Source organism: Cebidichthys violaceus, unplaced genomic scaffold (genome assembly GCF_023349555.1).
Source record: "Cebidichthys violaceus isolate CVI_PGR_0920_01 unplaced genomic scaffold, fCebVio1.0.p SCAF_21, whole genome shotgun sequence".
Lineage (NCBI taxonomy): Eukaryota > Metazoa > Chordata > Actinopteri > Perciformes > Stichaeidae > Cebidichthys > Cebidichthys violaceus.
The window spans coordinates 9,048,159-9,062,904 of record NW_027176384.1 but is presented as its reverse complement, the minus strand read 5'-3'; the positions used below and the strand labels follow the sequence as shown (position 1 = coordinate 9,062,904).

The following is a 14,746-nucleotide window of genomic DNA, read 5'->3' as shown; positions in this document are numbered from 1 at the left end:
CGCAGTGGAAACATGCATGGGATATTCACTAGATTTCACATCCACAGGGGGGGGGGGGGGGGGGGTTGAAGTTTTGCTATTATTTTTCCTTTGATGAGAACATGTATATTGTACAAAATATATATATATATATGAATTATAAATGATACATGGTGTGAGAAGCAGGGATGTGGTGGAGTATAACAACAAAGAGGAATGTTACACTCATGCTACAGTTTCTGTTGACATGCCTTTGTGGACAGCTAATAAAAGACCAGAGTTTAAAAGAGTATGAAGGTCTAGTTTTATTTCGCTATTTTGTTATAAAACTTCCAAAGAATTTGAACCAAACATGCAGAGCAACATTCGGGACAAGGTAACACAGTAATAACAGTTTGGGACAACTTTATTCTTCTACAAGGACACTGCAGCATCCTCTGGATGAAAATGTGACAAATGTGGCCACAGCCCAGCAGTGTGTTTTATCGATCCTTTTACTTCTACCGAGCAAATGACTCGAGGCACTAAAAGTCGTGACAGCTCCCTCACAGAGCCAGCAGACTGTCTGCCGTCAGGCTGATGAAGAAATACAAGGTCTTAAAAAGTCAGGACAGTTTGGCTGAGATTCCTCTTTTTTTTGGGGGGGGGGGGGGTCTCCACAGGAATTCACTGCACCAACGAAGGAATTAAACCACCACAAGTTTAAGAAGTTATATATTTATATTAATAGATACTTTAGGTTTATAGTTAGGACATTGTGAATTATCTGGTGATTTTCTTTACACCACAATAAATTAATATGTCTCCATTTTTTTGAGGCAGTTAATAGTAGCCTGGATGTAAATGGAGACTGTAACAGCTTAAGTATATCTAGTCTGCCTTTTCCTGATGAGTACATGCCATGGTAGCTTTGGAGGCATTTATTTCCCCTGCATGAACATTGGCAACTAATAAAAGTAATTATTTAAGCAAAAACTGTCAAAAAAATCACTTGTTTCAGCACCACAATTCTGAATATTTGCTGTTGTTGATTGTTTTTATTGCAAATAATTGTTGGTTGCAGTTCTTATATATAATATCTTCATCTACTCTATTCGTAATTTATCACAGCCGACAATTTATCACCAGTTCCATAGACATTGGGTTCATTCCCTCCCTAAAAGGAAGATTATTTGAATCCTCATTGCAATAACTGAATACATACTTATTCCGAATCTACAATAACGTACTTATTGAACGCCTCTGAAATAGGAAGACTTTCCCGTATTTTGCTGCACAAGATTCTTGTTTTAAATAAATAAATGTTTGGGGCTCATTTCCTCAAGTGGCCTCTAGGGGGCAGTAACGACCAAAGCATCTTCACGTAAACCTGACATTCCTCAGACGAAGAAGAAGGTGACCATGTTTCCTCTGCAGGCAACCGCAAAGTTGGTCAAATTAGTCCACGGTGTCGCTTTCGTGACTAAAGTTAACACAGTGTATGTATTAGCAGATATCGATTAACCCGTAGACAAAACCAGTGGGGACGTGTTGTTCGCCACTACGCATGCGCACTCGGAGCCGAATATCGAGCCGCCCTTCTTCTCCGCCAACTTGCACCGCAGGGTCGGGCGGACGTCGACTCGCAACAAACCCCGAGTTCATTTGCTCGTCTTATTGAATATTTGCCGACATAAAAATGGAGAGCCCGTATCGCGCCGAAAACGGTAAGCCAATGATTATATAAACGTGTGCCACCTAGCGCGAGTTATCGGCTGTACTTTTGGATTGTGTGCGCCCGATTTAGAACATGGCGTACCCCGCTCTTGAGATGGCGGTGGCTTTGTGCTACGAGCTGATGTGTACGGTAGTTATGGGAAAGGAGCTTCACGTCCGCTCAGCTAACGTTAAACGTCTGAAAGTCGAACTAGTGTTACTACAGAAACCATAAAATAGAAAAGTAATTGCACTTGTTTTAATAGTATACTTCCCGAACCATTTAAGCAACTTATATAACACAGTTAGTCACGACTTCCTCAGCCATATTTACGACTTTCGTGTGGCGGTCATGTGCTGTAACTCGTAATTCCGACACAGTTGCCAGTCCATGAAGGCAACCAAGGCTAGTTTAAAGGAGGTGCTACAAGAGATTCACTGTAATGTTCACTGTTTGGACATGTTTAAAGTCATTATTACAACTTATATTGAAATTAAATGGTTGACATTCCTAGATAAATGTGTGTTTATTTTAATTACCACACAATAATTAAACCTGGGGTCATAGTAATGTTACCACTGGCTGGTTATTGTGGTTTTAGGCCAAGTATAATTAAGCTGTCATATATAATCAGCTGTGGGTACTGTACTTGCTGGACACAGCTGAAGCTTCCAAGTGTCTTCATCATGGATCAACCTGCTAATTTGTTTCATGAGTCAATACAATGTCAGCAAATGGTGAAAAATACCCGTCACGATATCCCAAACCTAAGTTGACGTATTCATATTGCTTGATAATTTAAATTCCTGTTCTGACAAATGTTTTCCAGATTCCCTTCTGCTGCTGCCGTCTCTTCGCCTCTTCATACCGCCTCTGCGCCTGGTGTCTGCAGCCATGTGGCAGGTGGTCCAGAGGGGCAGCGTGCAGGACTACGGGATGGTGGAGGAGTTCGTCACCACGGTGTCAGAGATTGTACCCGAACTTCTGAATGCGGATCAGAAAGCTCAACTCCTCCTGGGACTCAGGGCGCGGGTACGAAGGTTTTAAAAGTTAACGTAAAGCAGCAGCAGCAGCGGTTTGTTTATTTCCTCGCAGATGTTTAGCTGTCAAAGCAAAGTGTGAAAATGATGTATTGCTGTTCATTCTAGCGCTCTCGTCTGACTCAGCTGGTAACGACCTGAAAATTCACATCGTCTCAACAATAAAAGCTAAATTATTGCCTGACAGACAGTAAAAGAGCAGCTGATGAAAAGTAATATTTCTTTTGAGAGAGGAAGTCAGCAGCACCTGCCATGCACCACATGTCTCCCTGAAAGAGTTATTGTGTAGTTTCCCAGTGCTGAATCCTGTGAGTCTGCTGTTGGTGCATAACATGTCCTGGTGCTGTCCCGTCGCTCGTATTCACCCTGAGGTGGAACCGTTTGTTGCAGGTGGTACTTGAGCTGTGTCGGGCCGAGCAGATCCGAGACACGGAAACCATCGAGATGCACCTGGAGCGGATCAAGGCCCTCGTCTCCACCTGGGCGGCGCAGGTTAGCCTCTTTAAATGCGATGTGTAGAAACAGCGGTGTTGTCGTCTTTTCCCATCATATTGTAATTTCTCCCTGCTTAAACTGCATCTTTTGTTCCAGCCGTGTTTTGCAGAAGTCGAGTTTCCAGAATCCAACTTCGTGGATCAAATTGAGTTGCTGTTGAAAGACGCCGACGAGAGGGATAAGTTTTTCCAGGTTTGTGATTGCGTGTTATTTGAAACTCTCTGCCTTTTATAAGATGGATTTCTTCATATTGCTGAAGGAGATTTAATATAATGTTCACTAGTTATGGAGTACTTGAGCATTAAACTGTGATTATTGGCTCCAGGATGTTTTTCCTACGGATTTTGGGCCTGAATACGACGACGCTCTTCAGGTGCTGATGCTGGATTTTCTCTCCAGACTGGAGAAGCTTCTTCCTGTTCCCGACATTCAGCAGGTACCGGAACATACATCTGCTCAGAAATCATAGAAAAATATGCCCCTTATAACTCGAGAACCTGCCTGGAAAACATTACATTTTTTAAGTTTAAAGTAATCCAGTGATAGTTATCTGTGCGTTGCAAACAGGACCTGCTAATGGCTGATTCAACGTTGTATTTCCTCACTAGACGGCCTCCATGCTCAGTGCTGTCCCGTCCGCCCTGGAGGAGTGTGTGCACTCTGTTCCCGACCCTCAGCACCTGAGAACGGTGCTGCTGTACCACACCACACTCGGACATTTGGATTTATCTGGTGAGTCACACGTATAGTATTAAAAACCTTCATTCAGTTCAGTCCTTGGTTGTTTTTTCAGGGGAGCAAACTTGTCATCTTTTGGTGAAAATCTGCAGTTTTGATGGCGTTTGGTTTATTAAAGGAATTGTGTTTTTTTTAAATAACAAAACACATTTTTGCTTCTCTGATTTCATTGTAGTTTATAGCCGCTAACCATGAAGCTAATGGCGTCCTTATTTTCCCCACAGATGACACTCAGACCATTCCGTCCTCCTTTGGGAACTGCATCCTGTCGTCGCTGTCCCTCCCTCAGCTGGAGAAGGTTGTGATTGACGCAGACCAGATACAGCTGCAGCCTCCGTCAGAGCAGATTCAGGGCTGCATGACCGTCCAGGTGGAGGGCGAAACGGTGACGCTGCTGGACTACATCCAGATCGAACAGCCGTCGGGTTTGATCGAGCCTGATGATGAAGAAGAAGAAGAAGAAGAGGAAAATGAACTAAACGAGGAGGAAGCAAACGAGGACATCAGTGATGCCCTGAAGCCGGCGGCCTTTCAGCCACTGAAGCAAAGCAAAAGGCTCCAGGTAAAGAGAAATGCTTTGAAAGACAAAGACTCAGCGGCAGCTAAGAGGCAAAGAAAGAAATACTCCAATGATAAAACATGTCCTGTCTGCAGTAAGATCTTCCTGCGGGCTGCAGCCATGAGGCGGCACCAGGAAACTCACTCTGCTAATAGGGAGTTCAAGTACAAGTGCGCCAACTGTGACAAACGATTCAGGGACCACTACGACATGAACCGGCACAACATGCGCGTTCACGAAAAGGACGAGCTCAGTCACAGCCCCAAAGAGGAGGACGCGGGAGACGCCGGCACGTCTGAGACGGCGGAAATCAAAAACTGCGCGCTGTGCGGGAAGTATTTTGGCCGCCGGGTGGACATGGAGCGACACATGAGGTCCCACTCGGAGGACCGGCCGTACAACTGCTGCTTCTGTGAGAAGAAATTTAAGAACCCGTACGTTTTAAAGAGACACCAGCTGGAGATTTGTAAGAGCAGAGAGCTGAAGAGGCCGAAGAAGAGAGAGACGCAGCGCTCCAATCCACAGCCGGCGCCACCGCCGCCGCCCGAGGGCTCGACGGAGGGCAAAGTCTGTCCCATCTGCAGCAGGATCTTACCTTGCACTGCGGACATCGCGAAGCATCTGCGGTCTCACACGGAGGAGCGGCCTTTTATATGCATCACTTGCGAGAAGGGCTTCAAGTACAAGGACACGTTGAAGAAGCACCAGATCATTCACGGCCACGAGGGCATCAGAGAGGAGCAGAGCAAGACGGTGGAACAGATTCTGGCCGAGGCCGATACGGGCAACCTCGATAGAAAAGATCAAAATGTGGACGCTTCTGCGGACGCTTCTGAGGAACCCCCATCGGCGCCCGCGCAAAGAGTCAAGAGAAAAGCTCCTAAAGTTTGCCCCGTCTGTTCTCGGGCGTTCGACAGCGTCAAAACACTGAACAGGCACGTACAGTGTCACACAGAGGACCGGCCTTATCACTGCGTCCACTGCAAGAAGCGCTTCAAACACATGCACGGGCTGAAAAGACACCAGATTTATGCCATTTGTCATAAGAAAATCGCCCGCTTCTCGTGGAAGAAGGAGCAGAGAGCCGGGCCCAGCCAGAGCGAAGCGACCAGCGCCGACCCGCTGAAGATCCCCGTGTGGTGCTCCAACTGCGGCAAACACTTTGAGTACCCGTCCGCTCTGAAGGAGCACCAGGACAACGTCTGCAAAGTGGAAGTGAGCGAAATCATGAGATGCGACGACTGCGGCAAGGAGTTCAAGAGCATGACGATGCTCAAGGTGCACCAGAGGATCCACGATCCGCTCTACTGCAAAGAGTGCGGCAAGATCCTCGCCAACGAGCCCGCCTTCGAGAGGCACAAGCTCATGCACCGGCCGATGCAGTGCACCATGTGCGACAAGGCGTTCACTCTGCTGAGGCGCTTGAGGGAGCACTACGAGAAGCAGCACGAGTTCACCGGGCCGTATCCCTGCGCGCAGTGCGACAAAACCTTCATGCAGCTCTCCTACCTCGCCATCCACCAGAGGATCCACAAGGGAGAGTTCCCCTACATATGCAGCATGTGCCCCGAGAAGTTCCGGTCCTCCAACTGTCTGACGGTGCACCAGAGGAAGCACACCGGGGAGAAGCCCTTCCTGTGCTGGCAGTGCGGGAAGTGTTACCGCTCGGCCTCGGAGCTCACGGTGCACATGGGGACCCACTCGGAGGAGCGGCCCTGGGCCTGCACGCAGTGCGACATGGCCTACCGCACCAAGCTGCAGCTCACCAACCACGTTGAGCAGATCCACATCGGCGTGCGGTACCCCTGCAACAGCTGCGGGAAGCAGTTCATGAAGGAGACGTCGCTGAAGAGGCACGAGCTCATCCACACGGGCGAGAGGCCTCACCAGTGCCCGGTGTGCGGCAAGACCTTCCTGACCGCCAACGAGCTGCGGCTCCACAACCGCTACCACACCGGGGAGCGGCCGTACAAGTGCGAAGAGTGCGGCAAGGCCTTCATTCAGTCGGGGTACCTGAAGTCGCACATGCGCATCCACACGGGAGAGAAGCCGTTTAAATGCGACGTGTGCGACAAAGGCTTCCGGTTGTCTTATCACATGAAGAAACACAAGCGGACTCACGCCGGCAAGCCCAAGAGCTACGTGTGTGAGGAGTGCGGGCTGGCGTTCCTCCATAAAAAGTCTCTCTGGGAACACTCGCTCTGTCACGACGTGAAAGTAGAACCATCGTTCGCTGGCGAAGTGAGAATAGAGTTTCAATAGAAATCCTCTTTCTTTCTTTTTTTAATTCATGCAGGTTGTTTTCATTTATTCATTTATTTCATCGTCAAATTCTTTATTTGATTTTTGTTAATTGATTTTGACCAATTTGTGACTTGGTTCTTCTTTTCCCTCCTCGTCGCTTCACTTGTTCTCTAAAACATTTTGTTGTTTATTGAAAGCCAATTATTTCTGCTTTTTGAAATAAATGAACCTTGAATGTATTCTTGCTGCTGTCATTTTCATTCATACAATAGTCGGTTAATCGATGGTAGTTGAGTGGAAATTAAACAAATACTTGACCAATTATTAGTTTGATTTGAAGATAAGCTTGGTCCAGCCTTTAAAATATGAGTATACATTGATCATGTTCAGGGTTATTGTTTTCTGACATTTTAGACCTTTGGTTATTCTATTACTACCAAAAGACGGTTGGCTTGTTTTATCCCTCATAAAAAGTACAAAGTAATATTTAGTCATTTCCAAATAATCCAAAACAAACCAAAGCTTATAGTCTATGAGTAAAGAGATGTACTTTAAATTCAGGTGAATAAATAAATGTGCAACATAACATACTGATTAAGTGACCTACTTCAATACATTCATATTCTACATGAAAGATCATTGGAATAATCATTTGTTTTTGTTCAAATGGATCAAACACCTCGCTGAAGATTACACAAAATCTGATCCTCCCTCAATAAAAAAAAAAAATACACATTCCACAAATATTCAAATAATGTTTACTTCAAGTTTAAGTTCTGAGCGTAAGACGTCTGCTTGTGTGTGTGTGTGTGTGTGTGTGTGTGTGTGTGTGTGTGTGTGTGTGTGTGTGTGTGTGTGTGTGTGTGTGTGTGTGTGAGAGAGAGAGAGAGAGAGAGAGAGAGAGAGAGAGAGAGAGAACTGGAGGGCTGCATTTCATTGGCTGTTCCACTTCCTCCTCAGGTGGGTGGGGCATTTCAAATTGAACACACCTGTTTGTGTACACTTTCAGCCCAAACTATCAGAGTACCTGTTGTACTCTAAGAGCTAAACTGCTTTTTACAAATCATCAGAAATACCTGCAAGGCGAAGGCTTCTTCTGTGGATAAATGCACTACGTTGGCACATGGTAATCAATAATATTAATAATTAGCTGCATCGGTTTCTAATGTAGAAGGTTCTGTTTCAAGATGATCATAACTAGTATTGCTCAGTTTATTAACCTCCTTTGTTTAAACAAACACCTGCAGTTTAACCTAATTACTGTCACCTAAGCATGAATCTGTTTTCTTGCACCAAATGCATAACTGCAATGCATTGTGGGTGATAGGGAGTGACCATCGTTGCCGTCTCGGGGCCGATCTCGCAAAGTTCACTTCGTCAGGACAAAAAGGAACGACGCTTCTGACGGAGACGACTGACGCAGCCGTGGGTTTCAGGTTTCCACGCCACACCTGTGTAAGTTTCACACTTTACTACGATTGGCTCCCCGAACTAGTTGCGACGTCACAAAATCATCTCCTACTCCCACCTGTTAAACTCAGACTAGAGGTCGACCTTTCCCCTCTTCAGCAGGTTTGAAAACAGCCGTTCTGGTGTCAAACTCTGCTCATACATCGAGAAACTCAAACACAGAAAGATCAACATCTTTTTGAGTAGGAGGCTTTAAAGTGCGTTTCAGGGCTACAACCTCACACAGCAGGGGGTGTTTAGTGAGTGGTCTTCTTCTTCCAGAAGATGGCAGTATAGTAGTGATGATGAGCATCGGAGCTCAGCTGTGCTTCACATGGGGAGAGTTGTCACAATATTTGCCCCCCCCCCCCCCCCCCCCCCCCCGCTGCCACAGCTTGTGTTGGAGGCTCTGGACTCTGCAAGCTTCCTTATACATAAATAACCGTGTTTACCTTTTCACATCAGCATCCATATCCCGAGTCCAGCATGCACAGAGACATCTGTTTTGTGATCTGCGAGGGAAGAGCTTGTTTGTTTACGCAGCTTTATGCAACATAAATTTCCCAATGACTGTTTACGCAAGCGCAGCGACTGCGAATCAATATTTATCCTCGCTGTCCGTGCCACCTGACGTGTTGACTCAGCACAAGTGACGGTTCATAACCGCAGCGGCAGCAGCTAGAGGCGGCATCACCGCCCGATTCCAGAGAAACTGCTCCCATCTCTCAGAGAAAAAAAAATCAAAGGCCGACTGAGTCAGAGCCTCTCCGTAGTGTTGGGAGCAGATCACTTTTTAACCCAAAGCATATTGATTTATATGGGGCTATAATTGCTTCAGTGTGTCCTGGATTATTCCCCCAGTAATTGAGGCCTGGCAGAGGTCTCTTTCCTAGACATAGCCTCCCCGGTGCCAGGTGGTGGGGCAGAGAGGAGCATCGCTCCCGACTCCCCAGCCACCCGGAGAGAGCCAGGGAGCAGTGGCCTCTTGACCCCCCCCCCCCCCCCCCCAGAACCACTCCTGGTCGTGGGGTCAGTAAACGGCACAAACAAGTGTGCTTCCCTTGCATGCGTCGATGTATCTCACTCGGGCCTTGGTCCAGCTCTACTAGTATGAGGCAGCACATTGTGAGTAAAGCTGGATGGGACCAAACAGCCCACCGCAGTATCCCTGACACTAAGAAGTCCTGAATATGTGCTTCTTTTTTCTTTCATTTGACTCTCGTCTGCAGTTTCTCTCTCCGGGATCAGTCGTGTTTACTGAAACCGTATATTAAGGCTGTGATTACTGTACATGCTATTGTTCAAGTATTTGTTTGGTGTTTTTGTTCGTGACTCAGTGGAACATTCCTGGATTTTGTAGACAGAATGCTTGCACGCTCCAACAGGTCTCGAGAGTCACCGCGGTGTCACGAGTACGAGGGGTAGACAAAATAATGTAAACACTCCACGAAGAAGTCACTTTTAGAAAACACTACTTTGCCTTTGCAGTGTGTGCTTTACGTTGTACCTGCAGTTTATTTGGTCTCGATATCAAATATATAAGAAGGAAAACTATATTTCTGTTGGACAAAATTTATTTTTCTCTCTTTTTTTGTTGTTTTTGTTTTGGATACTTTTACCTCTTCAGTCCTTCAAGTGAAACAATCAGAGAAGCAAAAACGTCAAAGGCCATAACTTGTAACGAGGGGTCGCACGTATTCATTGGTCACAACATCTCAGATGATCCAGTTTAGGCTATCTCGAGTCAACGAGGAGCCAAAAGAAAGCAAAAAGATGACTCCAAATTAAGTCTGCTACCTGAATAAATAGGCATTTATTGCTAATACATTAGCAGTAACAGCTATGTAAAGTGAAAAAACATTATTTTTGTTTAGTTCTTCTGCCCCCCCTTTGGCCAAAAACCCCCCTCACCTACCTTTTGGAGACTTGGGTGCAGTGGAACCAGCTGAAAACACAACAAAGTGTTGTTGTGAAGTAACGACACTTCCGTAGTTATTTTAACCCAAATCACAATCTTTTTTGCTAAAAACAGCTGTCTGTGGTTTTGTCACTATGATCAACTTCTTTTATGTTGCCCTACAGTCATTTGATCCATTGTTTGTATAAAGGTATTGATCAATGGAGCTTTAACTGATTGGCATTGTCTGGACTTCAATGAATCAGCTACTGGAGACTAAAACTCATATTTTGTCGACCAACAGAGAACTGTACAGTAAGTAACAACCAGTGCAGCCTCCACGTTTGGTTTCCTGAGAAACTGATGGGATTTATCGGAAATCCTGCCAATTCCAGCATGTTCAGCAATCACAAGCAATTAAACTGTCCCCGAGATATTTCTTAAAATATTTTTTGATCATCAACAGGCACCACGGAATGTCCTGGCTTTTTTTTTTTTTTTTTGCCAAAACACTGTGACCCCTGTGAGTTACTACGGAAACATAGCGTATCAATAACAAGCGCCCCATTTCTTGCTTTTGCTCCATGACGCACCTTTATTTCTTCCATATGAACAGTGAATGGCACAGCCGAGGGCTTTGATTATCTGCCTTGAATTGTACAGCAGTGGCTGCACTACACCGTGTTCAACCACCAAGCCTGGTAAAGTATCACACACAGAAAAAATACCCTGACAATCACTTGGAATAGATACCCTACTTTCATTGTTTTGGCAAAGCTTTTTTTCTTTTGTTTTTGTCAATTGTTAAAAAAGGAAATCTAACACAGAACCCATTGAGCTGGAAAAACCCCTGCAGACTAATGAAGAGAATAGAGGATTGCTGTACTAATCAAGTGTGTGTACGTGCATGCGCTTGCATGTGTGTCCTCAAGTGAACCCGTGTGTGTGCCCAGACACATCCCCAGCCTCACACATTCCCTCCCATCTCGAGTACCAGCCCTGCAATCCCCCACACGCATCCCTCCGTCCTCCCCTCGACGTGTTCACGCCATGTTTATCTAGTGTTTCATCCACTCTAATTCTTCCTCCGTCATCTCACTTTCATCTGCTCGCATTCATTTGCATTCTGCACCGCTGTCTGTATCCGTGTCTCCCTCTGACTCTGACATTTGCTTGGCAGGAGGAACCAGACGGGATGCTGCTAACACTGCAAAAAGTGTCTGTTTTTGCATTGCTTTTTGTTAACATATAAAGATTCCTCCAAATGGGGGGAAATAACTCTGCTTGTTGCCAAATCTGTTGCATACATTCTCTTTTCTTTTCAACTTAACAAGGCAGATCCCTCAGCCGTTAATAAAATAAATAGATTCAAGAAAGCATCCTTTAAAAAGTGGGCAAAGCATTGTGAGTTTGTTTAACTATCCTGGTGGCATAATCTTTAAACACTTTCTCAGAAGAAAACGTGTGATTTTTAAAACACACTCTTCATCAAGATGCACATTTTTTGCAGTGAACACTTTCTCCTTCCTTCACCAAAAGGGAGTAAAAACAAGTCTTTCCCTGGTCAATGAGTTCACAGGGGCGGACGTCTCCATAGACAAGGCTGCAGGGGGGGTGAGGAGGGGGAGGAGGGGGAGGCGGTGGTGGAGGTTGGGGGGTGAGGAGGGGGAGGCGGTGGTGGAGGTTGGGGGGTTCAAAAGTCTTGCAACCGAAGAGAAAAGAGAGACAGAGAAAGGGAGGGAGGGAGAGAAACCTGGCACCAAGACAGTACAGAGCACTGGGTATTAGAGACGGCGAACAAGGGAAGGTCAGCCCCCCCCCCCCCCCCCCCCCTTTTTCTTCCTCTTCCTCCTACTACTGCATCAGCAGATGTGCAGCCCATCATCAATACTGCCAGACCACAGTGATAACAGGAAGGTCTGTGATGAAGCATTTACATGTAGATTGTGGTTTTTTTTTGTTGTTTTTGTTCTTCTTTTAGTCAAGAGTCAGTGAAAGATGAGATCGTTTCACATCCAAGATGAGCTACTGACAGAGAGGCTTATGGGCATCAGTGACCGGCTATACGTCCCTGATCTGATGCTAACAAGGTCATCCTCTGGTTTCAAAGCAGCTTTGCCCCTCTAATCAGAGGAGCATCACCATCATCATATTCCACGTTGTATCAGCGGCTCCCGACGGTGACGCAATCCGCCAGGGGAGGCAAGCGGAGACGCTGGTCTCAAGCGGCACTGAGGGGAAGATTAGTCAGCTCACAGATTGACGAGGAGCTGAGATGTTGAATGCAGATTCGTTATTTGGTGCACCGCATTTTGTATAAATGTGATGGTGTAAAACAAGACTGCAACTACAGTTATTGTCTGTATCGATTTCATCTGTGAATTATTTGCTCAATTACAATGACCAATAATCCAAAAACCCAAAGATATTCAGGTTAACATCATATATGACAAATTAAACATTTGGCATTTTTGCTTGAAAAAATATTGATTTAGTCATTTTATAGTGTAAAGTAAAGCGGCATTTTCCTTATTGAATAATCTGCAGAATATTTTCAGTCCAAAAACCAAAAGATATTACATTTATTGTCACAGAAGACAAAGAAAACAAACCAGTTTTGGTAATTTTGGATAAAGAAAAACATATCAAATTTCTTTGAGATTCAAGTTGTACTACAATCGTAATCAAACTCATTTTCGATACTATTCATGGTCAGCACTTTTTCTTCTTTAGTCACTCAATGTAGTTACATTCAGCAATTATCTCTTCATAAAGGAGTATTTATTGGTCGTGGTGGAGTCCGCCATTCTGCTGCTGGATTCAAATTACAGAATATTTGCTGTTGCTTCACATTAAAAGCTTTCAACTGGTGAAACATGGGGTTTCGAAATGGCTTTTATTCTGAAGCAGCCACCGAAAAAGGGAATGTATTCATTGCATTCAGTGCAGACCAATTTCACTTATCAAAGACGTGACAGCGATCATTATCGGCATTAATTCATCAATCAATTAGTTTTAAATTCTGCAGGAGATAAGCTGCACTCCTCTGCTGTGGTGTGGGAAACGACTTGTGCCGTGTGCAGCATGAAATCAGATCACGATTGTTATTGACTGACTGCTTTATTAAAACAACATTAGTTTGTTTGGCTGCACTGTAAACAGATCAACCCAGTTGCCAAAATAAATGTTGGCTTTGTACGTTTCCGAAAACCACGGGATACATCGACATCTCCGAACCCAAAATATGCAAATACATTTCATATCAACCTCGTATCACGCTTGCAGAAAAGCATGTTAACGTTGTAATAGGATGGTTAGGTTTAGTAACAGAACTACTTGGTTAAGGTTGAAAAAAGATCAGTTTGTTAAAATAATAGTGTAAAACAATACAAAAAAAAACGCCCTTTGGGGATTTTCTTAAGAAATAAGCATAAAGTCAATGTTACTTTTAGTTTGAAATGGAACACAAACGGCAGCATCCTGGGTGAAAGTCCTGTGTTTGTTTGACAAAAAGACTTGGAAGGTGATTGGGTGAACAATTTGTCAATCCAAACGTTTTCTGAAACCAGTCAGTAGAAGAGAAAAACATCTTTTCTATTTAAAAAGCCTTCTGTACCGTTCTTTGCTCTTCTTTCACTGAAGAAATACTTTTTAAAATGAACCAACGCTGAATCTACGCCTACTCATCACAGGTTGCACACGACAAAGTCCATCTTTCCCTTCATTTAACTTGAATCTTGCACAATTTACCAGAACAGTTGCTGATTAGCCTGACTGAACTAAACTGACTAATCGTTTGATCTCCAGTGTAAAGCCCGCTGTTCTGCTCATTTCCTGTATCCATTGTAACCTTAGCATGAAAACATAGTGGAGTTAGCAAGCTAAATAAATGAGTGAACTTTAACAACGTAATGCTTTTTTTACACATTGGTATTTTGTAATCTGCTGATTAATTTTCCAGTGCACAGAAAGGAGAGAACAGGCTTGTGCTGTGATTGTGATGCTACACAGTAGTAAGTGAAAAATGAGAAACGATAGGCGCTGTGAGGAGAGGATTAGAGGGCGTTAACGGCTTTAAAAACGTGTGTAAGTCTGCAGATTCTCTTTAAAAACGAAGCGATGCCTACTTAAAAGTCTCATTATTCACTTTCTTTACAAAACAGTTCTGTATATCTCAACAAAAATGCATGACAAAAGTCCAATTTACTAATTGTGACCCCTCACATTTAACTTGCGACACCTTAAAGAGCCTCAATACTCATGTTGGCAGCCACCGATTTAAATTCAGTTACATTTGGATACCAGTGGCCTCTGCAGCTTATGTACCATGACTGTGATTTAGTGCGGTCCGTGTCATTTGGGGACATCGCTCTCACGTTTTGACCCACTTTAACCCAACAACCCGAACTGTTGCGTGTCTTCGGCCTCGGCCCCCTTTTTGGATCCGACCTTGCTCGTGATGCACTTACACACACTGGCCGAGCATGCTGGGATACATGCTGGTGTCCTGTTTTATGATTGGGTCGCAGCACTGATCCCATGTTTAGTGCTTGGATCAGTGTTGAAATGCCGGCAGGGACTGCATTAGTGCTTTTCTGTGGCACAGTGGGAACACTGGGGCCCTCACTTTAACATGTGGCTCTGCACAA

At 44.8% G+C, this 14,746-nt stretch overlaps 1 protein-coding gene across 1 annotated transcript; it reads left to right on the top strand.

The window, feature by feature from the left end:
* The first annotated feature begins 1,373 nt into the window (after positions 1 to 1,373).
* LOC137877360 (zinc finger protein 11-like) lies at positions 1,374 to 6,990 on the top strand. Its single transcript, XM_068717202.1, has 7 exons — positions 1,374 to 1,685; positions 2,505 to 2,707; positions 3,106 to 3,207; positions 3,307 to 3,402; positions 3,536 to 3,646; positions 3,819 to 3,942; positions 4,173 to 6,990. Exons 1-7 carry the CDS (start codon positions 1,658 to 1,660, stop codon positions 6,767 to 6,769), a joined length of 3,261 nt encoding a protein of 1,086 aa, XP_068573303.1. The 5' UTR covers positions 1,374 to 1,657; the 3' UTR covers positions 6,770 to 6,990.
* Positions 6,991 to 14,746: the final 7,756 nt, after the last annotated feature.